The 26,983-nt window shown below is 38.2% G+C and overlaps 1 protein-coding gene across 1 annotated transcript; it reads right to left on the reverse strand.

Moving 5' to 3' along the window:
• Window positions 1-782: 782 nt before the first annotated feature.
• LOC149933589 (uncharacterized) lies at window positions 783-13,486 on the reverse strand. The gene is made up of 4 exons (XM_090157348.1): window positions 13,303-13,486; window positions 9,094-10,410; window positions 8,842-9,048; window positions 783-1,252 (listed from the first exon to the last, which is right to left on the reverse strand). The coding sequence occupies exons 1-4, from the start codon at window positions 13,484-13,486 to the stop codon at window positions 783-785; spliced, it is 2,178 nt and encodes a 725-aa protein (XP_090013474.1).
• Window positions 13,487-26,983: the final 13,497 nt, after the last annotated feature.

A 26,983-nucleotide genomic window follows, 5' to 3' on the forward strand; every position in this document is an offset into this window, starting at 1 on the left:
AAATCTCTTGACTATCGATGAACTGTCTTTAGATTTTTGGGAAACTGGTGAATAGGTTTCACCTAAGGATTGAAGATAGTAAGACGAGTACTCATTCATTCTTATTCCATTACAGACATACCGGGGCCCTAGAATCTTATCATAGCATGTTATTGAAATATGTTCCTAAAAGAATTAACTATCCGTAGGTGTTTTTTGTTTAAAAACATTTAATTCTATATATATATATAATCTATATTTAATTCTAATATGTATGTAATTTAGTTGGAAAGGATATATTGCCAGAAATGTCTTGGCTGTTCTTGATTACAACAGCAACATATTCCGACCAGTAGCGGTTGACAAAAATGGAATAATTCGGTTACTTTTAATTTTACCTAATGTATGTATCAAATTGAAGTGGTTTTTCTTTTCTCAGAACCAAAGCCAAATTTTCAAAAGTAACTTCGAGATGGACAGTAGTGCCAGTAAAAGTCCCTAAAACCCACCAATATGCGAAAAATTTGCTGCATCTGACTATGTCGGGGAAGTTGTACGTAATGTTGCTGACATGTTTCCCCAAGATCCCGCACCAACAATGAACCGTAAAAACATTGCAAAGACCCCTTGCCCTCCTAAATGCGAATTGATTTCAGCACGGGAAAAATATTCTAAATTTGATTCTGCCATGAACCACGAGGAAATTGACTTTGACAAAATGTGAATTGACAAATTAAAAGTAGAGTAATGTTTTATGCTATAAAATATTTTTATTTGAATTGAAATAAATCATCATTAATGTTTTACAATACTCTATTTGGTTTGTAGCCAGTGTACTCTCCAGTTGGGTTTGGATAATGGTCGCGTATTTTCCACACATCACATGAAGGAATAACTTTTTTGTTTCCTGCACCGAGTTTACCCCATTGCCAATAAATATATTGTCGGTAGGCTGCGTAACGATAACGTTTGTTGTAATCACCATCTTCTATTAGAAGATGCAGCAGAGTTTGACGCAGCTCCATTTGTATTTCTAGAACTTCTCTATTTAGAATGATGTTGTCAAAGTTTTCATAGTTGGTTATGCAAATTTCCCCCACTCGTCTAGCGCAACACTTCTTTTCTAGCCGCGTTGGCATTGGTTTGCACTTGCACCGAAAAGCAGTATCTCCACCTGGTGCAGGTGGAGGAGGATTTCTATCAGTTTCGGCTTGTAGAAATTCATCGACCTCTTTCTCCCATTGATTGGGTGCATCTGATTTGTGTCTTTCATCTTCCAAAAAAAATACGTAAGCGGATATATGGGTGTTCTTTTTTTATTTCCTTCAAAATTAGCTTCATTTCTGATATTGTCAAGTCTGATACATTCAAATCGTCTAAACTGTCTACCCCAGGAATTTCTTGGTCGAGAACCTAAAATGTATTTATTAGAAATTCAAATTTGTACGTAATTTCATAAAACATTATAACATTTAGATTACCTGTTGGTTTTTCTCCAGTAGTAATATGTGACTTAGTGGTTCATAATTATCATCTGCCTTGGGAGTTTCTTGGTCAAGAACCGGAAATGTATTTATTCGAAATTAAAATTTTTATGTAATCCCATTAAAACATTATTTTGATTACCTGTTAGTTTTTCTTCGGTGGTGATATCTGACTTAGTGGTTCATAATTATCATCTGTTTTTAATACAACTTTATCCACGTTTATCTGTCGCGAAGTTTTGGACTGTTTAGTAGTCACATGACATCTGTTTATTTTCAGCATAGCTTGATTTACCATTAGAACATGAAATAGCTTCTCCGCAAGTACACAATTCTCCACGTTTTATGTAATAACTTCTAAGGAACCAAATATAAAAATGGCGCGATACCGTAATTTTGACGTGTTTTGTTTTCCAAAAGTATAACCCCACGTTGCCGGTACCACATGTTTCGCAACGTTTCGCAATCAGCCTACTCACTACCTAAAACATTTTGTCCCCATCCACTCAGAAAGGTAGTACCCGACGTGTAAAAACGCGGGGGGGGGGGGTGTAAAACCGCGGGGCCAACTGCCAACTTCCGCCAAGCTCCCGAAGGAGCCCTTTAAGATAAAAATGAAATATTAATTGGTATCTTTTTGGACCTTAAAACATCAATCTTTTAAAAGTGAAGCTCTCGATAATGGGTATAAAAGGTGTACCCCTACATTGGCGTCTGTAACTTCAATTCGCGTTTCCTCTTTCGCGCGTAAGTTACTGTATGTCTTTATCAGGTAATGATTTCGAACTAAAAATATAGTTGGCAAGAACTAATTTAAATTTAAACAACGAAATTTGATTCAAACTTTAAACAATTTCTACTATAACTATACGATTGCTAGGTTTTTAAGCACTACAAAGTTTTCTATCCGTTGGGATTCGCGCTCTATTCGATACTGGCTCAATTTTCGAACGGGTAACAAACAAAAGTACAACACTAGCGAAAATTTTTGGGATTTTCCCCCTTGGCGAAACGGTTATCTATCGATGGAAAGTTTTCGGACCCCAACATTCTCAGATGCATGAAACACTCCATCCAAAGATTTTCAGAATTTCCCAATTTTATATATTTTGTTTAACAATGAAATACACCAAAGTTTTACAAATATAATATAACATTTACAACAGTGAATTTGAATTTATTAAAATACAATATTGAAAGTTTACATAAAATTGTTTATTTTCAACAAACAAATTAAAAATTTAACACAATATCAATTTTAATCAGCGTAAATTTCAATAAAGACCAATAATGGAATCTTGAATCATGTAATTTTTTTGCTTTATAACTCCCTTTTTTAATTTTTTCTCAGTAATGCACAATTTGGTATTTGTATCGAAATAAGCTAAGGCTTTAAAGTTCATTACAACTTAGCCTTGTCCAAATTGTTTTGAAATTTAATAATTTGGAAATAAACGCACATTAAAATAACCATATTATGTATAAATTATAGCAGAGGTGCTTTATAAGAATAACCAGATTGTCTGAAACCCCAGGCCCCACCTTAAGCCTAAGTCATGAAGGCCATTAATTTAATTTGCTGGGTTAAACCGTGTTGAAGGGTCGTGGCAAGCAGAAACAGGACTTTTGTCTCGTTCTCACTTAAGTAAAGCGGAAATTTAACTTTGTGTACTGGAAAAGCTCTCCTAGAATAGACTGGAAAGAGACAATTATTTCGTTGCTAACTGGTTACTGCCAGGCTAATACGAGGGCGTTGTTTAGTTGGATATAAATGTGCAACATTTCAAAACGCGTTGCATAGAAACGGAAAGCCGAAAAGGGGGGAGTGGGGTGGAGAATAGTATATACGATAAGTAAAGTTAGAAGAAACCACCTATGGACTTTGCGAAGGATGATAAAATACTCGAAAATGTAGATTAGTCCATAATGAATACACTCCCCCCTTTTCGGCTTTCCGTTGCTATGCAACGCGTTTTGAAATTTTTAATGTTTAGGCTTAGTTTCTATTTTCGATATAACAGTCGCCAGCCAGATTTCCCGCATGGTACTGATGAGTTTCAAATAGAACAAAACCGGTCTACCGTTGGAATTTCTGGCTATTTTATTTAGTTTTTATGTAGTTTATTACTCGAAGATCTATTTGATCCGAGATTCGCGTCTTTTTGTTTGCTCGAAGACCTATTGGTACGAGTTATTAGTAAGTTTTTTAATTTCTTCAAATTTGTTGAGGGTTTAGCTATTTTGTCCCTTTTAATTATGGACTAATCTACTTTTTTGCGTATTTTATCATAATTTTCATAACGGTTGTCAAATAAGAGGATTTGGGATCCGTGGTTTCTGCGGATCTTCCAGTTGGACCCTTAATTACCCACCCCAATTTTGTTTCTTGGTCTATTTAGCTTTGGTTAAACCTATGAAAATTTGAGGAGGCTACCTCCCCGTAATAATCCCCCCCCCCCGATTAGTACATCAATTTCAGAGTTGACAGTGCTTTCCATTTCTGCGGGGTTGTCTGCTAAGGAGAAATCATAGGCTTCCATAAACGCCTGTATTTCGCGGCTTTCTAATTAAGCTGTGGCATCTATAATTATAAGTGTCCTGTTCCTAAAAACTCGAGAACGGTTAGCTCTGGAGCTTTGAAATTTAACTCAATGCTCAGGGCCTGATTTCCAACTAAACGCGCCTAATTAAAAATACCTGACATGGTTACTTATTCAATTTTATTTAAATCGACTCTTTTCTCCCGTTTCAGCACCACCCTCCATTACGGATACCCATAGAGTGGATGCTAGAGTCCCCGCTGGTTCCGACTTGCACCTCTTTCTTTCCATTGTTTATTTTTCGGATCTAGTTTTTACCTCTCCGATTAAGGCCATTCCTTCCGAGAACAGTGAGCTACTTAGTTTCTTGGTCCATGGTTATATGTCTTTCATTCTCGATTCCGATGGAAACTATCTTTCTTCTTAAAGCTTAAGGGAAAATCAAAACGATTTAAAAAAGTAACACTTACTTTCTTTCATTATATAAATAATAATGCTCCATTGAATCGGAAAATAAAATTTACCAATAACAAATACTCACTTTGTTTCTCAAGTAATTATTCAGCCTGAGAATGCTTTTCGGCGTTTAAATATTTCCCGAAAAATAGAGTTGCCAGTGAGCTTTTCCTCTTGACTATCTTAACCGACAAACTGATTAAGCCCTTTCGTTTTTACCTCTATTCGAAAACGTAATTATAAAGCATATGAAATATTATTTTGGTACGCGTGAGATTGCAATATAGCGGCTTATTCTCAATCAATAAACTCATTTATGGCATTAAATACTGGGAGCAACCAGACCTAGAATGTCTCCCAACCGGTACTGCAGAATACAAATCTCTACTGGAAAAAGTCGTTTCCCCAAAATAGTTTCTCAACCTGGTACGGTGCTCGAACACGGCAGCGGCCACAAAGGAGAAAGTACATTTTCTACCAAACAAAAATATATTAAATTGTTGTAAGAGATAATGACTTTATTAAGACACCCTTTTACCGTTACTCACAATCCCCCTTAAAATTAATTAGTTTTAATCCCTAACGGAGACTCACACGCGTGACCCTAAGTCCGGAACATATTCGCATTATCCACTACTTAATATTCGGTATTCCGAATCCGAAAACCCGAAAATCGTAGCCAAGTCTAAATAATGATTAGCGAGAGAACATTACAAGCGATTAATAACGATAATGCAATTAAATCCCGGTAAAATTGTTAACTACTATTTTTAAATCTTAATTTAAATAAAATAAATAAAGAAATTTGTAACAATAACAAAAAAATTTAATAGTTTAAATATTAGAAATGGCCAAAATTATGTTTTTAAATAGTTTTAAAGGCATGAAATAAAATGAAATCTTTATTTAGAGTGTACAGTCTTCGACAAAGGGATTTTTTTAATTAATCCTAAATTTTCTCGAAACGTGTAAACGATAGAAAAATGAAACCACAAGCTATTTTTAATACTTTTTTATTTCTTTTCACGTGGAGTTGTCGTATTTTGCAAAGCGATAATAGTTACGGCGGAAACGCTAGATGTCGTTTTTGACAACTCTCCAAATAATGGAGTTACACCCCTGTAACCGGCATTTTCGGATTCAGGGCAGAGGCGTATTGAGTGGGGGCGGGGGGGGGGGACATACGCCCTGGGCGCCAATGGTCAGGGGGGTGCCAAAGAGGCGCCTAAAGTATAAAAGCGGATATTGGAAACTTGAAAATTTTTTAATATATCAATTAAATTAATATTTATTTTGTTATTGAAAAGAGACTTAAACGGTTTTAAAAATCACAATATATTTATTTAAAAATCCAACGTTTCGGAGGAACTGTTCCTCCTTCTTCAGGGATTTTTACAAGACTTGTAAAAATCCCCGATGAATTTTAAAACCGTTTAAGTCTCTTTTCATTTAGTTTTTCACAATGTGCTTCTCTTCACTTCTATTTTGTTATTGATAATGATTAGGTTTCGTTTAAAAACAAGGAATTTTATGGTGGAAATTGGGGCCGGCGTAGGTGGGGGGAGGGGGGCGCAAATTTGGGAGTTTGGCCCTGGGCGCCAAATAACCTCACTACGCCACTGATTCAGGGTGGTCGATTCCTATTTAGAAAGTGTCACTGTCATTGCTCTACCACCAACGGTTGAGGAGCTATAGCCGGTTGCAATTTTCGATTCTATTTGGGAAAAACTAAAAGACGTCAAATATAACTTGTGGCATTCCTCCGATAAAGCAGAGAATTTCAACAACAATTAATATTGTATAGGAAAAGAGACGAGAATGGAAGCAATTAAAGTAGATAATAGGTGAAGAAAACTGTAATCACTGGTGTAGCAAAAGGTTTCCGCCTTTTAACCCCTCAACAGATTCTGCCAAATTCGTTTTTACCACAAGTAACATAATCTCTATTAGTATTGTTTCAATGTTAAAACCTTTAGTCACTGTTTCTATCAAAATATTGTAATAGTGGCTTGTTGTTTAATAACATTTTTTTTGTTAAGAATTAAAGGGTTATAAAGAGAAGATTTTAGTTTAAAAAAATTGTTCATAATGATTTAATTGGTAGAGATAAGAACTTGCTATTTTTTGGTTAAGTTTTAGTTGAATTAGTTTTAATTTAAGTTTAATAAAGGAACTCGGCAACCATTTACCTTAACTGTTTATCAAAAACATTTATTTAAGAATAGTTATTTAAAGTAAATTCTGCCCCCTGGTTGAACTAAAGGGCCGCAGTAGCCTGACTGTGCTAAGGTATCATAATCATTTGGTTTTTAATTGAGATCTGGTCTTTTTCAAATATTTTGAACTTAAATTTTTTTTAAATGCTAGAATTAGTCTATGGGACAATAAGACCCTATAAAGCTTAATTGATTTAGTTTTATAGCTACATTAATTATACTGGGGCGGTAGCTAATAAACTAAGTTCAATTAAAACTAATGAAGATAAGATAATGAAATAAGATTAAGTTACTTTAGGGATAACAGTATAATATATTTTTGGAGTTCTAATCGAAGAGTATGTTTGTTACCTCGATGTTGAATTAATTAATTTGTAAGATGAAGAAGCTTTACTAGTTAGTCTGTTCGACTATTAAAAAATTACATGATTTGAGTTCAAACCGGTTTAAGCCAGGTTGGTTTCTATTTATAGTTTTTAAAAAGTTTCTTTGTACGAAAGGACCAGAATCTATGAATTATTTATAGACTAATTAGTAAAAATTTATTTGGTTAATATGGCCGATTAGTGCGTTGAATTTTAGCTTCATTTATAATAATTTTGTTAATTTTAAGCTATACTTCGATATAATAATAATAATAATCAGCTAGGCTAATACCCAAGGCACCACCTTAGGCCTAAGTCATCAAGTGACTTTTGAAGCCATTAATTCAGGTGGCCGGGTTACAATGCGTAGGAGGGTGGTAGCAAGCCCTGCATGCCACGCGAACGAGCCAACAGCTCCCTACACTAACTATTACCGTTAACCTCGACAAGTGTTTATGGAAGGGGAAACCGAAGACCTCGGGGGAAAACCCCTTAAACCAGTGGGGATATTAGTGTGTCTTCTAGTGAGTGTGGCTTTCTTTACTTTACTGGAACGTAAAGTTTTAGGGTATATTCAGGTCTTTTACAGCCTTTTTCGGATGGTTTAAAATTAATAACTAAAGAGCAGATTTGGCCCTTGTATTCAAATAAAATGAATTTTTATTTAAGACCGGTAGTAGGTTTATTTTTAGCTTAGGGGGCGTTGTTTTTTTTACCAGTATTGTTTTATTTATTTTCTAGTTTTGTCGAGTTTGGGTGTTTATTCTCTTTTGGGGGCTGGTTGGAGAACTAAATCTATTTATAGAATGTTAGGTTGCTACCGAGCTGTGGCTCAAACCATTTCTTACGAGGTAAGTTTGGCTTTAATTTTATTAAGTATTGTTCAGTTAGTTGGTAGCTTTAATTTGGTAGAGAGTTGGGAGTTCTCTTTAGTATTAGGTCTTTTAATAATAATATTTATTTTGCAAAAACATAAGCATTGCTGGCAACCACAGAGGCAAAGCCTATTCGTGGTGGTTACCGGGACAAAACAAACAAGAGATAAAAAAAATATTCGAAATGAATAGATACAAAATCAATTAAAAAATAATTTAAGAATTAAATAAAAAAGGAGAGTGCAAGTTAAGAATTTTGATTCAGCCAATTTGTCAAAAGAAATTCAGACACTAAAGAGCGAAAATGCAGGATAGATAACTGAGCAGAGGCCTCAATGATGTCTGTGGGCAACGTGTTCCAGGTTCTAGCACTCCGGAAGAAAAATGAGTGATCCAGGGCTAAGCATCTAGCAAACTTGATGTAGTATGAAGGGCCAGATTGTCGAATACTGACAGTCATAAAGTCGCTTAGATAGAAAGTCGTATCTCTGATCAATTTCAAAAACATCTCTACGAACAGATAATGGTAAAAGACAAATGGTCGCTAGTGATTTATCGTAAGAGACATGGCCAGGGTAGTTTGGTTACGGCGACTTCAGGTAAAAACGAGTAAACGATCGCTGAACACGTTCCAACGCGGCAACGTCCTTTTTCAGATAGGAATTCCAAACAGGAGAGGCGTATTCAAGAACTGGTAAACACATTGAACGAAAGAGCGTGACGGATGCGCGGGTATGACCGGTAGTACGACGAATGAGTCCACACAAACGACGGGCCCGATTACAAGCGTGGTTGACATGGGACGCCCATTTAAGGTCCCTCGATATTAAGACGCCGAGGATCTTCATTTTATTAACGCAAGTAATAGCCACACCGCTGATTTTGTAGGAGACATCGTCCTTTTGCGTATTTCTTCTAGTGATTACCATGAAATTGCATTTCTTGATGTTGAGCAACTCCCCATTGAAAGACCCGAGAAACAATATCTTGCAACAATATACGGTCAGCCGCAGAACGAATCGCGATCGAAATGTTACTGTCGTCGGCGTATTGGTAAAGGGAACAGTTACCAGTCAGAGCTGATGGAAGATCAGGGACAAACAAGTTGAATAGTAGTGGTCCTAGTATCGAGCCTTGAGGTACACCAGAAATAACCGGTCGTTAAGAACTGAACTCACCGCGATAAACAACACGTTGGAAGCGATTGCTTAAGAAATCTCTAATCCACTTCAGAAGGACCTCACTGACACCAGCTCGTTTGAGTTTAAACAAAAAACGCCTATGGCAAACTGAGTCAATTGCCTTTGACCAGTCAAATGAGACCACGTGTATGTCAGGCGGGTTACGCTCATCGAGTAACGACGACCATTCGTGGAACGAGTGAAGGAGCTGACGCGTGCACGATAGACCCTGTCGGAAACCATACTGAAAGGCCGGGATAACCGAATTGTCTTCCAGGTATTTATTTAGCTTATCGTTAATAATCGACTCCAGTAATTTGCCAACAACGGAGGTCAGAGATATCGCGCGGTAGTTGGATATCTCATTTCGCTTGCCAGATCTCTTGTAAACTGGATCGACGTTAGCCAGTTTCCCGGCCGAAGGAAGGGATGACGTTGAGAGAGACAAATTGAATAAATTGACAAGTGGGTCAATTATACATGTAGCAGGACACATTATCTGTAGAAGCCTGGGAGTTATACCATCAGGTCCGCAGGCGGATCCGGTTTTCAAACGTTTCAAGGCAGATGCAACATCCGAATATTCAATAGAACCAATTGAGAAACTATCCGTACTCGGCCCAAGACTAGGGAGAGTCAAATCAAGGTCCGGCTTAGTAAAGCTTCGATAGAAGAAATCGCAAAAGGCCGTCGCAATGGCCAGCGGACACGAAAGTAGTCTGTCCTGAACTTTAAAAGACGATGGAGGAGGAAGCTGGGATTTTGACCGAACGAAACTCCAAAATCGTTTCGGATACGTGGCAATAGTGTCGTGAAGGTGCGACACAAAGCGGTCATAAGCTTCTCTGGACTTTCTTCGTAGGGTGTTGCTAAAGTTCCTGTAACGCAGCCAATCAGAATATCTTTGTGTTTTCTTAGCTTTCGTGAAGAGCGATTTTTTAACGTGGCTTTCACCCGTAATCCAGGGCGAACGTTTCTTCCCGCGAATGGCAGCAGAAGGTAAAGTGTCCTGGACACATGCCCAAAAGATGTCGAGCCAAAGTTCCCAAGTTTCATCAATATCGTTCGAGGAAAACGCAATGTCCCATGGAGTGTAACAGACGGTCGAAACAAGGTCACCCGGTGATAGATCCTTGTAGTTGAGGATAGTGCGATTAATTTTCTGCACAAATGGCCGCGGGAAGTTTAAGGTCCCAGAAACCGCAAAGTGATCACATCCTGGCAGGTTGTCTCTTGTGTGAACGTCATTGATAAATCGCAGGTCGTTAATGAAAACCAGGTCAAGTAAATTAACGCCTCGAGTCGGCGTAGTTACTGTTTTGTAACGTGAAATTAGGTCAAATTAAATCAGAGTTAAATCCTAGCTACTGGACTAGGCCTATTTTAGTTCTTTCTGAATGCTGGTCATTTGAAAGAGATTTTGGGCTTAGCCCCTTTTTACCTCTCCGAGGGGACAAAGTCCCCTAGGAGGGGTTATACAACGACCGTGTCTGTCTGTGGGTCTGTGGGTGGGTCTGTGGGTGGGTCTGTCTGTCTGTCAGGACTGCGAACGCGTTCGCATTTTCGGTGCAAAGTGTAATCACTGCGTACCCAGTTTCTCAAAGGGTTGGCAAAACCACCGTGTGACGGTGAGCGTTAACGGATGCATTTGCGGTTTGGTTTGGATGGTGTTTTTTCGCTCACCGTCGTGACGGTTTGGTGTATTACGGTTTTTGTAATGTTTATGCGTAGGTTGTGAGTGTTGTGTTTGTGTTCTGATGGATGTGCATGTTGAGTCTGTTGTGTTTATATGGGCGTTTTCTCTCCAACTTCTTCTTAATGACTTTGGGACGGACCGAGTGCTGAGTGTAATGCTACCTCTCAACGTCCAATGGCAGGGTTTCCACCAGTTGTACACGGTATTCGTCTTAGTATCAATTTGCGATCGCATCGGGCGGGATTTGAACCCGAGACCTCCTGATTGACAGGCGGACGTTCTACCACAGAACCACCGACACTTGTTACGCCTTATTGAAAATTAGACCTTCAGCTTTATCGGAAGCGTATTTAATAGAGTACGAAATTTTGGTTTAATTGAAATAGAATTGAAATTGAAATTATTGCATCGAAGAAATTCTAATTTAGCGTTTCTCTATTGATTAAAAACAAATGCGCCACCCAGGTTTCGAACCCAGACCATTCGGCTTGGCAGTCGAGCGCTCTACCACAGAACCACCGATAGCTGCTTAGATTCACTGAAATTAAGACAGGCATCGTAAGCATAATAGGTAATAAAGTCTTATTTTATTAATGAATTTATGAAGGCCTAATCTGGTATTTTTTAAAGGTTAAATCTTGTTTTAGCGCAGTCAGCCGAGATTAGAGGGTTAAAGGGTAGACCCTGTGGGTGGTCCACTTTCTTAACGACCTATATATAGTTCTGTTAATTCAAAGGAGATAATTTAACGTTAATTGCTTTAAGAGCTGGCGGTTAGTCAAGTGGCTCTCTGTGCTTTGTTGATGGTAAGGTTTTTGCTTCTTGTAAATACATTTGGTGTGGATATTTGGATATCTACGATTTCTAACGCAGTCAATGATTTCTTGGGTGTGCGAGTCATTATATGATATTGGAAATTGGACGGCATTGGTCTTTTTCATGTGGTATGCGTCACAACGTCAACAGGAAGTGAACGAGTCGTCCACTACCAGATATCTACGGTATCTTCATCAAGGGCGAGTGTTGAAATAAAATGAGCGTTAAAGATGCGGCAAGTATTTCGTAAGCGAGTAATTCCAAAAAGCCTCTGTAGATATTTCTTTCATTAAAATTTGCTTCGTATTATATTTAACTGATAAACTTGTTCTGTAAAAGGGTTTAATTCAATTGTGCATTGTTATAGTACGTCTAACTTACTGTTGTAACTACTTAACTTATGATATTCTGAATAAATTAAAATTGGTCGTTTCGTCTCAATTATTTTAATTATAATAAAAATTTTATACCGGGCGGGATAGAAATGGGTTAATATTTTTAACAAATAACTCTAAATTGCGGAGATATATCTTTAAGGGTTATCTCGAGAAATTAATACCACTAGGGACAATTCTTCCGAGGAGAGGTATATTTTGGCTTGCCAACTTGTTGGAAATTTACGCTTATCTGGCCAGGTGCGTCAATTTCCTGTACTAATGGGTATTTTCTGGGATTGACGGTTTCTTTACTATTTTCGCTATTCCCCCCCTCGTATACTTAGATCCTTGAAATGAAGGTTGCCAAACCGTTTCTGTATTTTGTTGTAGATATATATAAAGAGTGTCGCGTGATTGTGTGTAAAGAGAAAGTGGTTTTACCAGAGTTCAAGTACGCGGGAAACACAGACACCCGTATTGTGTTGCAATCGGCCGAAATCCCCTGTCCAACGGGAAGGCCGATTGGGGTAATAACAAAAACCGAGTCTTGATCGGTGGTTTTTTACAAAAGAGAAGGGAAGAAGAGTCTTGCCCTGGTTCGAGTTGAGTGCTAATTCTTTGACTGCGGCTGTAGCCTAGTGCCGCGCGGATGTTCCCGCGAACTATTTCGGGACTTCTAAAAATTCGCCGTCGGCCGGACGATACGAAAAGTGACCACAACCCTCGCGATCCTACAAGACGCGACCGGTGATCTACGCCTCGACGCCGAATCCAGCGTGTTCAACCGCCGTGGAACCCGACATACTTTCGAGGATTTCAGTGATTACGGGACGGCGTTCAACTCAAGATGACCACAGTGCAAACTTAAGTATCAAACCACTCTTCACACACGTTGATTACATTGGTTAAGCTGCGTAACCCAATTTCAACTAATTCGATCGAACTCCATTCATTCTAAAATGTTTTAAATATTAATTGATTTCAGTTATTGTCGGTATTTCTATTTAAATGTCGCGTAATGCTCGTTGTTCTTAAGTTAGCTTTTAGAAGTAGGATTTATGTTCGTAAATGTTAATTAACTTTATTATTTCTTTTTATTAAAACGTATTTTGGCAACCTTCATATAACTAGTATTCTATTATTACCTAAACATACCCCTAGACATTATTTTATATTTAGTAGCAGGCCCAAATGGTGAAAGCCTGGCTATTACCCGGATTTTATTACCTTTTGTGGCAGGGATCGATTTGCCTAATCCAGATTAAGCGTAATTTCAGTTGAACTTAAATATTAGGCAGACTTATTTATGAGTCGTACCACTCGCTACAGTTTGTTGAAGACAAAGGCCCAACACAGTATCGGTAAATAGTTTCTCCTGGGCCGTATGAGGGTTCGGATTCGACCAGTCAACACGGAGATTGAAATCTGCCAATAAGATGAAAACGTCGTGGGGAGGAAGTGCCTCATGCAGGTAGCCCAGGAGGTCACACAGCACGGCCATGTAAGTGACGGAAGCTCGAGGTGGACAATAAACGCAGCCGGCAACAGCAGTACGTGTGCCACATGTACACGTTGAGAAAACCGCCTCAATATGAATGCCATCGTCAGTCGTTAGCAACTCGGCGGGAATTTCGACTGGAAGAGGATGCAGCGAGTCATGAATGGCAAGCAGAACACCACCTCCACGTGTAGGGCGGTCGTTACGAAAGGTAACGTAGTCGTGAGGGAAGATTTCCGAGTCCAGTACCGAGGAGTCGAGCCAAGTTTCAGTGAGACCAAATACGTCAAAATGTTCATCATTGAAGACTGTCTAGTCTTTGATCTTATTGCGTAAGCTTCGGACGTTTGATAGAAAAAAATATATATTATTATATATTATTAGTTTTATTGGGTGTGTGGCTCTTATCTTGTCTTGCAGAAGCTAACCGTAGCCCTTTTGATTTTGCCGAAGGGGAATCTGAACTGGTATCTGGGTTCAATGTAGAGTATGGTTCTGGGGGTTTTGCTTTAATTTTTATTGCAGAGTATGGTCATATTATCTTCATAAGTTTGCTTAGCTGCTACTTGTTTTTTAATATGGATTGTTTTTAGTTTTATTCATGGTTATTTTTTTCTTTCTATGGGTGCGGGGTTCTTTTCCTCGTTATCGTTATGACAAATTAATAATGTTAGCTTGAAAGTGTATCTTACCTTTAGTTTTGGGTTATTTTGGATTTTTGTATAGGGTGCTAGTTTAAGTATTCTTAAATTACTTTGTCAGATAGATTGAGTTAAATTTAGAATTTAAATAGGGCTTATGTCAGGTAATAGTATAAGAATGTTTTTCCTTCCTATATCTCTTTTCCTGAGGGTGTTTTGAGATCTAGTTTGAAATCATATACATCATTAGGTTACCTATATTTTGCTTTCAAAGCAAATTGCTATTATTAAGCTAAACGATTAGTTTAGTCTGTTATCTTGAATTTTTCTAGCTAGAGGGTTTAATAAGAAGAAGCCGAAGTATGCGATTGTAAAAATTTGTCCTAAATTGAGGTAAGGTTCTTCAATTGGGGAGGCCCCAATACATTTAGTAGAATAACTAGCGATAGCGTAAGAAAACTTCAGAATATAATTTGGTTTAACGGGTAGAATTGAAGCCCTTGAAACTTTCTTTTTCTTAGAGGCAGGGGCGGCTCAAGGGCCGGGCAACTGCCCGGGGCGCCGGTTTGAGAGGGGCGCCGAAATTGAGTTGTGAGCCTTTTTGGTTTACCAAGAATCGGATTTGTTTATAAAAATTTTAATGAAAGCATAACAATTTGAAAAATCTTTAGCTAATTGGAAATACAAACTGTTTTACCAGCCAAAATGTCCAACATCGTCGATGAACGTTTTTTGCGACTATTTTTTTACAATAGTAAATAAACCATAAAATTACGGTGCATAGTTCTGACGGATAAAGCATTTTCCTGGTATTTTCATTATAAACCAGGGAATATAATATGAAGAAGAAACAGTGGTTGGGCGATAGTACAAGAATAGAAGGGTGTCAGAATTTTTAGCCCGGTGTACCTAGCAACAGGGGCCATACCACCGGAAGCCTATCATCATAGTGCCCTACGCCAGCGTCCCCAAGCCCGGACAGGTGACAAATCCAGCGAGGGGCTAGCCAGTAAGAATTTGCCTGTACACCAATTACGTAATCAATAATGAGTACAGATGAGTACACATGATTACGATGAGTACAGAATGATTAGGATGAGAACATAATGATTACGATGAGTAAACAGGCAACCCAAATCTTTAAAATTGTTACAGATGAGTAATTAAGTACGGGGTAATTCCAATGAATACGCGTGATTACAGATGAGTACGAAAATTGCAAATGATTACGGGATTACAAATGAGTTCAAAAGATTACCGAAGATTACAGTTAGGGTGAACACCGATTACGGGAAGTGGTTAGCCCCTCGGGTAGTAGTACCCTACTACTGATGGTCGCACCTTTGACGCAAACCACTCAACCCAGCAAAAGGTGCAGCAATGGTTGGACCAATCCTCACTTCGCACACAGCCGTGGGATTAAGAGTGGATGCTATAGCAACTCCAGCCGACACCCTACCTACGTAGGTAAAGAGTCATACCCTTTGGAGAGAGCTCCTAAAGGGGAACGACGGGAACACAGCGGTCCACATAAAACGGGCACAGCTGGCACCGGAGATCCCGGTGCGACTCCAAAAGGCCGAGAAACAGGAACAGAATTATCAAAATTATTTTAAGCACTAGAGGAAGGTTCAGCCTAATAATAAAAATATAATTCAATTATGTAATTGTTAAACGTTGAACGAAAAAGAGGCTTTTACTGTATTCTTCCCCCTTAATCTGTCGTGTGTCCGTGGTTAGCGTTAGTCACTTCTATTTTACGCGCACGCACAGAAAGCCATTTATTAGTTTCAGTTAAATAGTTTTAGTTAGATAGATATTAATTAGAGACACGTTGAATTGAATTAAGATTATAAAAAAGGAAATTAAGAGAATCCGTTGAAGCAGAAAAGAAAGCGACAGCTTAAAAAAAGTTCTTAAGTGTAGGCCTTAAAAAATCCCGCCAAATACTGTTTTAATTAAGTTGTTAAAGCAATAAAGCGTTCTATCAAATAGGCCCAAAACCGGCCAAACGTTTCATACAGACTATAGAGCTAGTTCATCAGGACTAACAAAGTTTGTTATTCTTTGGTTTAAGAGAATTTGGCTTATATCCTGTCTTTATATGAATATTTTAGAGACGTACCTTTAAGCATATGTAACATAATTGCTCAGTAGTATGCCACTGTACCTTTATTCCATTCAAAAATCTTCACTAACGGTTTGTTTCACCACGAACCAGTAAAAAGGTGGACTACGTGTCTACGTTAGATTTTAACCTTTTTATTCATCCCAGTAATTTTGGGAATCACACTATTGGCTACTAAAATATTTATTTAAGCCAATGGAAAACCTCTAAATTGAGAAGGAATTTTTTGCGTCGGAATTTTAGTCAGCCCAATGTAGCTTTATTGAAATTTATAAACTCGCTCGGTTTGTGCGGATGAAGTTAAATACTGAGTAGTTTAGAAAAATAAAAGGAAAATGACCAATACGGTTCGGTTCAGAGATCACTTTCCGAAAATGAAATAAGTAGTCGAAGTGGGATATTCCACCAGCGTTATTAAATCCCATACCAAGCCTAGAAGAGTTAGGCCCGGTTAGGCCTAGGCTCAAAAGAATCTGCAAAGACTCCAACCTTTTAAATGCGCCAGAAAAGATCAACCTGAATTTCAACTATTTTTTCCAATAAACCTGCTTCTTTTATTTGACAATGCAAATTTATTTTAGAACTTAATTAATTGGCAAAATAATTACATTAGCAGAACTTGACACTATATTTTAGCTCCCAAGCCTTGGTTGTTCAAACCGGTTTGTTTACTAAAATAATGGCCGTCGGTTTATCAGACGTAAAGCTATTTGGGCGACGGTATTATCGGCATTTGAGATTCGATGACGTCAAATATGACATAAAATATGATATCAAATATTACGAAGGGTATGTATGACTCAATATCTGTGAAACAAACCGTTAGTGAAGAAATAATGCTAGTGGCATACTTATGAGTAATTATGTTACATATGCTTTTAGGAGTGGTAGCCTGTAGGAGGGACCCTAGGTATTGAAGTACGTTTGGGGTTAAGAATATTTTCATGATCTAAGTTTCTTTTTAAACCCATGGATTTGAGACTAGTATTTTGCTTATTTACACAAAGTATTGAGAAAGTGATTAAAGGGATTATTTATTGTTATGAAAACGGTAAATTTATAACATGGACATGGTTATGAATGAATGAATGGATTTATTCGGTTCGCGGTATACAACGCGCCCTTTTAAAACAGGGCGGCTCCGCTTTGGGGAGCACAACCAGCAATTATTTTGAGGAGCAAAATTTAAAAAATACAATACGTAACAATTGATAAAAAGAAAAAGAAATATTTAGAGTCTTCATCCGCTACTCTCAGCGAGATCTCTTGCCGACTTCTTTTGCCAGAACCATTTAGTGAGGAGATGTTTTAAAAATGGCGGGTTCCACTCGCTATCCGTAAACCCCATGATGTTTTCCAAGGGCAGATAAAAGGACCCCTCTCTCCAGTCTTCGATCTCCGGAAAAATCGCCAGGGCCGGGCGTTCCAGAAGGACGTGTTCTAGCGTTTCTCTTTCAGCTCCGCACTGTACGCAACGACTGGAGCTGCCAAAGAGCTGTTCGCACCTATCGCCGGTTAAAAGGGCTCCTGTCCGCGCTTGAAAGAGAAGACCACTCGACAAACTCCCGTCGTAGAAATCTTCATTGCTCGGCTTGGCTTTGTTCTTGTAAATCTGGAGAGACCTGTGATTCGCGACCTTTTTTTCCCACTTTGCTTCGGCGTTCCTGTCTACGTCTCGATCGACATACACATTCCACTGAGCCTCCGTGAGTGCCTTAAACCGTTCCGTACCAACACCATAAGCCCGATCGAGATTAGCTGTTCGTCGTTTAAAACGGGGGACAAAATGGCTCGTGTTACGCGCGACGATGTAAACCTTCTTAGCAATCCGGCTTGGGGACATAAACTTCAACCGTCCAAGGTATTTCAATTTGCTTCGGGCTTCACGTTCAACCATGAGGCTCCAGCCCATTTCACCTTTGATGGCCGCGTGCGCCGCCATGGGTCCAGCACTTAACGCGTAACGACCGACCTCGCACTGAGCGTAGTCGAGAGAGTCTTGCACCGTTTTCGAAATGTCAAGAACTTCATTGGCGTAGGTGAGCACGGGGACAGCGACAGTCTTCCACAGAGTTCTCGCAACCGAATAGGAATTGTACGAATTTGAAGCTAAATTTCGAGTCATCCAGCGGAGTTTGTTTCCTTTAGCCACCAAGCCTGATTCCCATTTTTCCAAATAATTTATTCCTGATGAAAATACGACTCCCAGATACTTATACGAATCAACAACTTTTATTTCCTTCCGCTGTAGAACGAAATTGCGAGTACAGGTAGATGACGCTGAAATGAGCGGCAGAACGTTCGATTTTTCAATACTAAAAGACAACCCTTTCGCCTCTCCAAACCTTGAACACTCATCCAATAACAACTGTAAATCAGCACTACCGTTGGCCAACAAAACTATATCGTCCGCATACATTAAGCATGGTATGACAGTGAATTCGCCATCAACTAAGTATTCCTGGTCGTCGTACTTAGGAAGAGAAGCACCCACTCTTAACGAGGACAATTTGATAGCTAGTTCATCCAGAAAAATGACGAAAAGTAACGGGGAGAGTGGACACCCTTGGCGTAATCCGATCTTGCTTTCAATGGGTCCAGTGGAGAAAGTATCAAGGGTGTATGTGTAACTGCAACTACTATAGAGACTTTTTAATAACTCTATACTCTCCGAGGTAACTCCCTTCCCTTCGAGACTGTTCCATAGGCGAGGTCGGTCGATACTGTCATACGCTTTAGCAATGTCAATGAAACCTAGGAAAAGGTTTAACCCGCGGTGCCTGGAAATCTCGATTAAATGAGTGAGCACGAAAAGATTGTCCGCTATACGCCGGTCCTTTCTGAAACCACCTTGCGCCTCGTGTAATAAATTGTTGTCTTCAAGTTTTGTGCTCAGTCGCTCCCGTATCATCATAGAGTATATCTTGTAAATTACCGACGTAACAGCTATTGGTCTATAAGAGTTCAATTCGTCTTTGGGTTTGTCGCCCCCTTTATAGATTAGTGTAACTCGCGCTTCGGTCCATTCAGTGGGGACCGTTCGGTCCTCTCGACACGTATTTAACAAACGTAACAGGCAGCTTCTTGCTTTGGGACCCAAATTTTTTAAACACTCCGCGTAAATTCCATCAGAGCCCGCCGCTTTACCGCAATGAATGTTTTTTACCGGGGGGGGGGGTAGTTTAATTTAGTCTCAAAATAAAAGGGGCGCCTAAAATCCCCCTTGCCCGGGTGTATAAAATTTCTTGAGCCGGCCCTGCTTAGAGGGAGTGTTAATAAAATTAAGATCGAAGAGATTAAAGCTAGAACGCCCCCCAATTTATTAGGAATTGAGCGTAAAATAGCATAAGCAAATAAAAAATATCATTTAGGTTGGATATGGGGATGTGTAACAAGGAGTTTAGCTCGATTAAAGTTTTCTGAGTCATTGAAGAAATTATGATCAATTAGGATGACTATAATAAAAATTGAGAGTGTAATTGTGTAGCCTAAAATATCCTTAATTGAAAAATAAGGGTGGAATGGAATTTTGTCTTAATTTCTAATTAGTCCTAATGGGTTATAAGAGCCTTTTTGGTGGAGGAATACAATATGAATAAAATTAGGGCAATTAAAATAAAGGGAAATAGAAAATGTAAGGTGAAGAATCGAGTTAGGGTAGCGTTATTAATTGAAAATCCCCCTCAAATCCAGATTAGGTCCTATATAAGAGATTGCTGAAAATAGGTTAGTAATAACTGTTGCCCCCCAAAAAGATATCTGTCCTCATGGTAAAACGTACCCTAGGAAGGCTATTAGTAGAAGAAGAATTACAACTCCCGTAACTCATGTAATTAAGTTTTTATAGGAAGCATAGTAGATGCCCCGAGCAATGTGCATATCAATACATACAAAAAATAGTCTTGCGCCGTTGGCGTGTGAAAAACGGAAAAGTCACCCATAGATGACATCTCGTATAATATGGGAGATAGAATTGAAAGCTCTATTACTGTCAGGGGTATAATGTATTGCGAGGAAAATACCTGTGGCTACTTGAATGGTTAGACAAAGAATAAGGAGTGACCCAAAATTTCATCAATAAGAAATGTTGGAGGGAGCTGGTAAATCAATTAATGCGGAATTTAATTTTTTTAGAATAGGGTGTGTTTGTTATCCATGCAAGGTGTAATATTAGGGAGTTAATTTTAATGATTGTGATTGTATTTAAAGGAAGAGGTTTATAGAAGATTGTAATAGTAGGGGTGAGGAAGAGTGTTGTTATTAATAGGTACCTATTTTGTGCTGTTGAGAAAGGCTCGTTAGGTGAAAGAGAAGCTATATATAAAAATAAAATAATTAGTCCTCCTAGTAGGAATAAGATGATAATGTAGCTGATAAGTCTTATTTTAGTTAAAAAAATGCCTTAACAGCTAAACTAATTGTAAAAAGAATTAATGCTACAATTAGTGTAATAGGGTGGTTTGAGAATAAAATTAGTAGAAGAGTAAAGGTAATAAGAAGGGTGATTAATATCATAAAATAGTTAATATATAATATCAGTTTTGGGGATTGAAGTAATTTTAGATTTTTCTGAGTTTAGCTAGAAGGCCAATTTCGGTTTACAACACCAATGTTTTTAATAAACTACTAGAGCAGAATTATGGAAAATCACAATCTTTTTGTTTACTTAATTTTTTGGGGGGTTTATAAGCTTAGTTTTAAGTCGCTCTCATCTGTTATCTATAATCTTGAGATTGGAGTTTTTAATATTAAGTGGTTATCTTATAGTTGTGAATAGAGTTGGTTATACCTATATTGTTAGATAGCTTAGTTCTCTTTTTGTAGCTATTTGTTGTTGTTTGTGAAGGCTGTTTAGGGCTAGGTATTTTGATTAGTTTAGTTAAAGGATTTGGGGGAGAGATAATTGGTTTAATGAGTTTGTTACAATGTTAAAGATTTTTTATGCAGATTATTTTTGACCCTTTTTTAGGTTTGTTAGAGTACTATATTATTGTAGCCTATCTATTACTTTTAACAGTATTGTTTAGTATTGTATATATAACTTTATAATCTCCAAACACATGTACCTAAAGTTTTCGTATTTTTATCCACCGCGCGATCTTACATTTATATCGCGCACGTTTTAAAAATGCGAGGATAAAATCGCGTGTATTTTCAGCTAACGTTTTTTAGTTTTTAAAAAGATACAAAATGTTTTTCTTCCAAATAAGAAGTGTAGATTTTTGACTCTCCATAAAATTCCGTTATAATTAAAGGTTTACTGTTTTATTGGCAAGGAACGCGCGTCTATTATTTCACTATTCACGACAAATATTGATAGTTTCCGTTTATCCTTTGGGGGAGTGGGGTTCCTTTGGAGTTGGGTTGGATAGTATAGGTTGTATTCTTTTGTTTTTAACGGTTATAATCACAGTATTAAGTTTATTGAGCTCTTACTCTTTATTTTAAATGGGGGGAGACGTTTCTTTTTTTGGGTCTTGTTCTTATAATTTTTTAATTTTTGAGATTTAGCGTGAATGATTTAATGTTATTTTATATTTTTTTGAAGTGTCTTTGGTCCCTCTTTTAGTTATTGTTGTAGGGTATGGCTCACAGCCTGAGAGGGTTGGTGCTGGCCTTTATATGCTATTTTATACTATCTTTGGATCTTTGCCATTGTTAGTTGGGATTTTATTAATTGGGTTAGATGTGGGGAGTTTAGGTTATAGCTATCTGTATTATATTAATTGTGATTTTGATTTAATTATATTTCCTTTAATTTTCTTTGCTTTTTTAGTTAAATTGCCTGCATATATGGTAGATTTGTGACTCCTTAGGGCACATGTGGAAGCCCCGGTTTTTGGGTATATAGTACTAGCCGGTGTTATATTGAAATTGGGGGGGGGGGGGGGGGGGGTTATGGTCTTATTCGATTTTTACCTTTCTTTGTAAATGTACTTAAAGGTTCTTTAGACTTAAATTGTTAGTAGTAAGTTTTTCTATTGTGTGTGGTGTTTTGGCTAGAGTTATTTGTTTGTCACAGGGAAATTTAAAATCTCTTGTAGCATATTCTTCTGTTGGTCATATAATAATGTTTTTAGGGGTAATTTTTAGTTTGAGAGTATATGGGTATAATGGGGGGGGTGATTATGATGATTGCCCATGGGTTTACATATTCTGGGTTATTTAGTTTAATTAATATGGTCTATGAACGGCTACACTCACGTAGTCTTATGTTTATTCCTGAAATGTTGTTGGTAAACCCTTTTATGGGGTTATTATGGTTTCTTTTAAGTGCAAGAAATATAGCTGCTCCCCCATTTCTGAATTTGGCGGGAGAGTTGATTTTGTAATTTTGGGTGTTGAAAGATTATATACAGGGTCTTTTTTTTTGCTCGGAAAAGTGTTTTTTTTCAAAAACTATTTATAGTACCGATTTCAAATTTGGAAGGTCAATTTTCTATACCGGGGGACATCAGTTTGAGAAATTTGAGCGTTTTCGGTAATGTTTTTCACCAATTTTGAAAAATTATTTTTCGACCACTAGGTGCGAGATAAAAAATTTCTATTATAAAGTTGTAGGCCGTCATCGAAAACCCTTAAAAATTGTTCACTCGACGAAAAACAATTTATTTATCAGTGAAAATTCGAGCTTGAAAAATTTACAAGTTGGTGAAGCCAAATTACGATTGTTTGAAACGATAATTGAAACCGAATTACCTAATCCAGTTGAAACTTTGGTTAAAAAAACGACCGGATTTAAAAAACACGAGGCTATAGGTCAATCCTAAACATGCATTGGGTATTTAAAGGAAAACTTTGGGAGATTATTATCAGTGTTTGATAATATTTCGAACAATGCCTCGTTATTCAGTAGCTGAGCGTACCGAGATAGTTGCCATTTACTATGGAGAAGCAGCGCAAAACCTTAGAAGAGTGACTGAAATCTTCGCAGAAAGACATCCAAATGGAGCACCATCTGTAAATACAGTAGGACGAGCAATTCACGATTTCAATCAATTTGGTAACTTGCAACCTAGGTTTCGCGGATTGGGTCAACCGGATTTAGACTTCGAGAACAATGTACTCGCGTACTTTGTGGCATATCCTCGTCACAGTTGCGCTAACGCCGCTGCTGATTTGGGTTGTTCTGCAAATCGTGTGTGGAAAATTCTTCGTAAGAATCGCTATCACCCATACAGAGCTACGCTCCACCAAGGACTAATTGACGGAGACCATCAAAGACGTTATGAATTTAGCAACTGGTTACTAAATGCTGTCCAAGAAGATAGACAATTTTTGCGCCATGTTTTGTTCTCCGACGAAGCGTCATTTTCTAGAGATGGGCCCTTTAATCATCAAAACAGCCATCTTTGGTCTGACATCAACCCACATTGGGGTTTTGAATATCATCACCAGGTTCAATTTGAACGGGTCAATGTTTGGGTTGGACTTGTTGGAAACCGTTTGATTGGTCCCTTTTTCCTGCCGACGAACCTCAACGGCCAAAGGTATTTACATTTTCTACAGAACGAACTGAGTGACGCAATCGACGACCTTCCATTGGCTGAAAGACGTCAGTTGTGGTTTCAGCAAGATGGCGCCCCTCCGCATTTTTCCCGGCAAGTAACTGAGCACCTCAACAACGAGTTTCCTGAAAGGTGGATAGGGAGAAATGGTCCAGTGCATTGGCCAGCAAGGTCACCTGACCTAACACCGCTGGATTATTTTCTCTTTGGATTCGTTAAAGCAAAGGTATACGCCACGCCCATTGAAACTAGGGAGGAACTCATTAGACGAATAATCAGTGCTTGCCGAGACGTCACACCAGAAATGGTAGAGAAAGCGTTTGAGAGCTTAATTGTCCGCGCACAAACCTGTGTTGCAGCCAATGGTGATATTATTGAAAATGTTTTGTAAAAATTTATGTGAATAAAATATCTGCATTTAAAAACCAAACGTGTACATTTTTTCAAGTGTGAAAACTCTACTACGTTTGTATTAGACTTGTTCCCTTTTCAATTATCGTTTCAAACAATCGTAATTTGGCTTCACCAACTTGTAAATTTTTCAAGCTCGAATTTTCACTGATAAATAAGTTGTTTTTCGTCGAGTGAACAATTTTTAAGGGTTTTCGATGACGGCCTACAACTTTATAATAGAAATTTTTTATCTCGCACCTAGTGGTCGAAAAATAATTTTTCAAAATTGGTGAAAAACATTACCGAAAACGCTCAAATTTCTCAAACTGATGTCCCCCGGTATAGAGAATTGACCTTCCAAATTTGAAATCGGTACTATAAATAGTTTTTGAAAAAAAACACTTTTCCGAGCAAAAAAAAAGACCCTGTATAGTCCCTTTGGGCCTAATATTTTTTTGGGTGCAGCATATTCTTTGTTTTTTTTCTTTGGTCCAACATTGTGTAGTTATAGTTTCTTTGGTTGTCTTGATTTAAGAGAGAGAGTTTTATTATTTTAGTACATATTATTCCTCTTTTATACCTAATTTTGAAGTTAGATGTTTTTTAGCCTTAAATAGTTTAAGAAAAATTTCAAATTTGTGGTGTTGAAGATAATATGAGGTTTTTAGGTAGTGAATATTTTTAAATTTTGATTTATGTTATTGAGCGTGTTTTGTTTGCGGGTGTTATTTTTTGGGATAAATTTACTAATAAGTGGTAAAAGTTTTGTTTTAGAGTATTCTTTATATGAGCGTAGTGCTGGGATAAGTTTTATGCTCCGGTTTGATTGGTTAGGTTTATTTTTTCTCTCTGTTGTGTTGACTATCAGAAGATTTGTCCTCTTTTATAGAAGAAATATAGGGGCCGACTTAAATTTTAGGCGGTTTTCTTACTTGGTAATTTTATTTGTCTTAAGAATGGGTTTGTTTGTTCTAAGTCCTAATTTAGTATCTTTGTTGTTGGGGTGGGATGGGCTTGGTTGATTTCTTATTGCTTAATACTTTTTTATCCTAATATGAAATCTTATAATTCTGGGATAATCACGGTTCTAGTGAATCGTGTGCGGGATGTAGGTATTTTATTGGGCATTTCTTTTCTAGCTTCAAGAGGGAGATGGAATTTTATTTGGCTTTTTCCGGAAGATTTGGGTAGTAATTTAAGTATCGTTGGGGCTTTAATTATTTTAGGGGCTATAACTAAGAGAGCGCAGAAGCCTTTTTCTTGTTGGTTGCCCGCAACTATAGCTGCCATTACTCCTGTTTCTGCTTTAGTGGCCCTCAAGGGGTCGGAGTGTGCAATAACTGGTGGCTTTACCGGGGAGTCGGGGTCCGGCTCTTGTAACCCGTAAGGGCGGTGGCGCACTGGGAGATGTTAGCTCCGTCCAAAGGGTCCTATCTCCGACCTCCGACTTCGGTCAGGTGTGGGCTGGATACTGGGCTTCGGCCCAGGCTAATGGAGAGGGGCCGGGCAAACTGGCCGCCTCGGCGGATTGAGTAGCCTGCTGTGGGGCTGCGGGCCTCCGTATGAGGGCACGGCGGACCCATCTCCCGGCCTTTTGGGCTCCCACCGGGATCTCCGGTGCCAGCTGTGCCGGGTTATGCGGGCTGCTGTGTGCCCGCCGTTCCCCTTTAGGAGCTCTCTCCAAAGGGCTTGGCTCCCTGCCTTTGTAGGTGGGGTGTCGGCCGGAGTTGCTAGAGCATCCGTTCTCTATCCCACTGCTGTGTGCGAAGTGGCGGGCTGGTCGTCCCATTGTTGCACCTTCTGCTGGGTTGAGCGGCTTGCGTCGAGGGTGCGACCATCAGTAGTGGGGTTCTGCTACCCATGCTGGTTTTGTCACCTGTCCGGGCTTGTGGACGCTGGCGTAGGGCATTCTGATGATAGGCCTCCGGTGGTGTGGTTCTCTTTACCGGTACACCGGGCTATAAATTCTGACAACATGTTTCTGCTTTAGTACATTCTTCTACTTTAGTGACTGTGGGTGTATTTTTATAAATCCGTTCTGAAGGGATGCTTAGTTTGGAGTTAAAGGCGTTTTTGTTTGTGGTCTCTTTGTTAACTCTTATTATAGGGGGTGTAGTTGCTTGTGTGGAAATGGATTTTAGGAAAGTAATTGCTTTGTCTACTTTGAGTCAGTTAGGGTTGATAGTATTTACGCTCTCTTTGAGAAGTAGCTTATTTTCATCTTTTGACTCATGCTATCTTTAAGGCTTTACTATTTTTGAGTGCAGGTTTTGTTATTCATAGTATATTCGGCTATCAGGATATTCGACTTTTGGTGGGGTTGATACAGAGTTCCCCTCTTGTTGGTCTAGGGTTATTAGTAAGATTTTTAAGATTATGTGGGATTCTTTTTCTTGCGGGTTTTACTCTAAAGACTTAATTATTGAGTTGAATCTTATAGGATCTAAAAATGTTTTAATTGTTTTTGGGTTTTTTTGGTGTTTTTATGACTATAATTTACAGATTTCGTTTGGTTTTTTATTTATGTATAAGATCCTACCAAGGTGGATGTCTAATTAGCTATAAGGAGGATGGTACTATAAACTTTACAATTGGGGCTATAAGATGTGATTAGGGGGGGGGGCAGTTCAATGACTTATATTGGAGTCTAATATAAGTCATTAATTAGACTATGCTTCCAGTATTTATTTATCTTTTTGAAGAAATTTTTTAACTCTTACTTGTGTTTTCTTGGTAGTATTAAATGTATTTTATGGGAGTTTTTAAATGAAATTTGTAAATCTGGTATTAAATTTTTGTTTGGGAATCTGATTTATAAGCTGGGTTAGTT

This window comes from Leiobunum rupestre, chromosome 8, assembly GCF_980474605.1.
Source record: "Leiobunum rupestre chromosome 8, qqLeiRupe1.1.hap1, whole genome shotgun sequence".
Lineage (NCBI taxonomy): Eukaryota > Metazoa > Arthropoda > Arachnida > Opiliones > Sclerosomatidae > Leiobunum > Leiobunum rupestre.